The sequence below is a fragment of the Vulpes vulpes genome, chromosome 14 (assembly GCF_048418805.1).
Source record: "Vulpes vulpes isolate BD-2025 chromosome 14, VulVul3, whole genome shotgun sequence".
NCBI classification, from domain to species: Eukaryota; Metazoa; Chordata; class Mammalia; order Carnivora; family Canidae; genus Vulpes; species Vulpes vulpes.
Window position 1 is genome coordinate 79,185,178 of NC_132793.1, and position 2,325 is coordinate 79,187,502.

General features: G+C 37.3%; 1 protein-coding gene across 1 annotated transcript; it reads right to left on the reverse strand.

The window, feature by feature from the left end:
• Positions 1-1,110: 1,110 nt before the first annotated feature.
• LOC112919601 (olfactory receptor 6C4-like) lies at positions 1,111-2,052 on the reverse strand. The gene has a single exon (XM_025998055.2). The coding sequence runs from the start codon at positions 2,050-2,052 to the stop codon at positions 1,111-1,113; it is 942 nt and encodes a 313-aa protein (XP_025853840.2).
• Between the last annotated feature and the right edge of the window lie 273 nt (positions 2,053-2,325).

A 2,325-nucleotide genomic window follows, 5' to 3' on the forward strand; every position in this document is an offset into this window, starting at 1 on the left:
AAAGAATGTACCACTTTAAATAGAATATAGAAATCTTTACATCATATATTTCTTTTGCCTCTCCACTTTACCCTTTAAAACATCAATCCTTAAAAACTTTGGGTGCTGTTTCCTAAGGTATTTTTAGGCATCCCTTTTACTCTCAGCCTCCTTTGGTTCATCTACAAAATGATGCTAAAGCCAAGGCACACTATAGGACCCTAAAGGTTTTGACCATAGCTAACATGGTTCAAGATTCCTACTCTTCTGAATCTTCCCTTAAGAGGAGATTGGATATTCACTCTGTTAGGGACATCCTTGGTAATAGTTTTCACTTTAATTTCCTAACTGGAAGGACAGATAGAATCAGAAATATCATCCCTACAACTGGAAATCCTTTTTGAATTAAGTGTGTAAAGGATATAGTTTTAGAATTGTCAGAACAATAAAAATGAGTGAGAAAATTGTCTGAAACTTGAGAAAAGATGGTCTTATTGCAAGAGTAGAGCTTTATTGCAAGATGTAATTATTAGCATCTTTGGGAAAGCATCTAATATATCTGATTTTTTGGACAATTTTCTGAAAGACTTTGATTAAATTAAGAGCATCACATATAAAAGCTAAACTTTACTAGAAGCCCAGGACCATGGGCTTGTGGCATCCTAGTAATTTTATTCAGATACTCCCTTCTTATACTCAGACTAACAGTGTTATCTAGTGGCAAATCTTTCCTATAAAGTTTATTTACTAAGGGGCTATATTTATATCTTTAAAATTATATTAGAAATTAAAATAGAACTTAAAAATATATATATTATTTTAAAATAAGTATAATAAACACATTTCTTCTTAGCACAAATAATGTATTTTTATTTTAAATAACTATAATCTCAAAATAATTTGAAGAGTTTGTCTAGCTAAAAAGTCTGTTAACTAGAAACAAATATGTGAACTGGTTTTTTTGGGAAAAGTTACCCCTCATTCACAACTTTGAAACATAATTTGACACCTCTTTATGATAAATTCATCTGAAGTGTTGCTTTAATGAGAGGGTTAGAGAAGCTCTCCTTATGTTCCATGGGGAGGAATTCATATTGTCCAGATTTTTCATTGAGTTTGAGATTTTTATATTCACCAAATGCTCATAACCTTTTTGATGACATCCTTGAAGGCCTGTTTTACTTGTTTATTCCTTAAAGTGTAAATGAATGGGTTCAATAAAGGGGCAACTGAGGTATTGAGCACAGCTACCCCCTTATTGAAGGCAACTCCTTCTTTGGCTGAGGGTTTTATATACATGAAGATGCAGCTGCCATACGAGAGGGCAATGACAATCATGTGGGAAAAACATGTGGAAAAGGCCTTTTTCCTTTGCTGAGCAGAGGGGATCTTGAGGATGGTCCAGATGATGTTTGTGTAGGAGAGAATCACCAACACCAGGGTGACCACCAAGGTCACAGCTGCTAAGATAAAGTCAACCAGCTCTAAGAGTCTTGTGTCTGAGCAAGATATTTCTAGCAGGGGTCCGTAGTCACAATAATAATGATTCAGTATGTTGGAGGCACAGAAATCCAGCTGACTGGTCAGGATGATTGGAGATATGATGATGAGAAATCCAGCCAACCAAGAGCAGAGAACCAGCTGAATGCAGACTCTGTTGCTCATAATGGTCATGTAATGCAGGGGTTTGCATATAGCCACATAGCGGTCATAGGACATGGCAGCCAGAAGGTAAAACTCTGTGGCTCCAAAGAAGATGGCAAAGAAATACTGAGTGAAGCAGCCAGCAAAGCTAATGCTCTTGTTGCCAGTTGTGATGCTGAACAGCAGCCTAGGAGTAAAGGTGGTTGTAAAGGAAATTTCTAGGAAGGAGAAATTCCGGAGGAAGAAATACATGGGAGTCTGGAGGTGTGAGTCCAGTAGTGTAAGTGTGATGATTGTGAGGTTTCCAATGATGCTGAATATGTAGGTGAGGAAGAGAAATAGAAAGACTACAAATTGGATCTCTGGGATTTCTGTTAGTCCCAGCAGAATGAATTCTGTCAGAAGGGTTTGGTTTTTCATCGCTAACATTTGCTGCCTATAAAAGTACAAAGGAAAGAAGTCAGTGATGAGAATGGAAGAGGAGCTCAGGAACATTTAGGAGTAGCTAAGCCTTTTCATTGAATTGGTTCAAATATCTACTTTCTGTCCGTTTGACTCAAGTGAGAGTTTCTATTGCACAGAGAGTGTCTTTTCACAAGAATTATTTTTAAACAGTTCTCATGGAGAGGGTGCATGGGCAGCTAAGTTTCTGACTTTGATTTTGGCTCAGGTCATGATCTCAGGGTCGTGGGACTGAGCTGC

Coding starts and splice junctions, on each gene's coding strand:
- LOC112919601 (XM_025998055.2), bottom strand. CDS start 2,052: ATGTTAGCGATGAAAAACCAAACCCTTCTGACAGAATTCATTCTGCTG.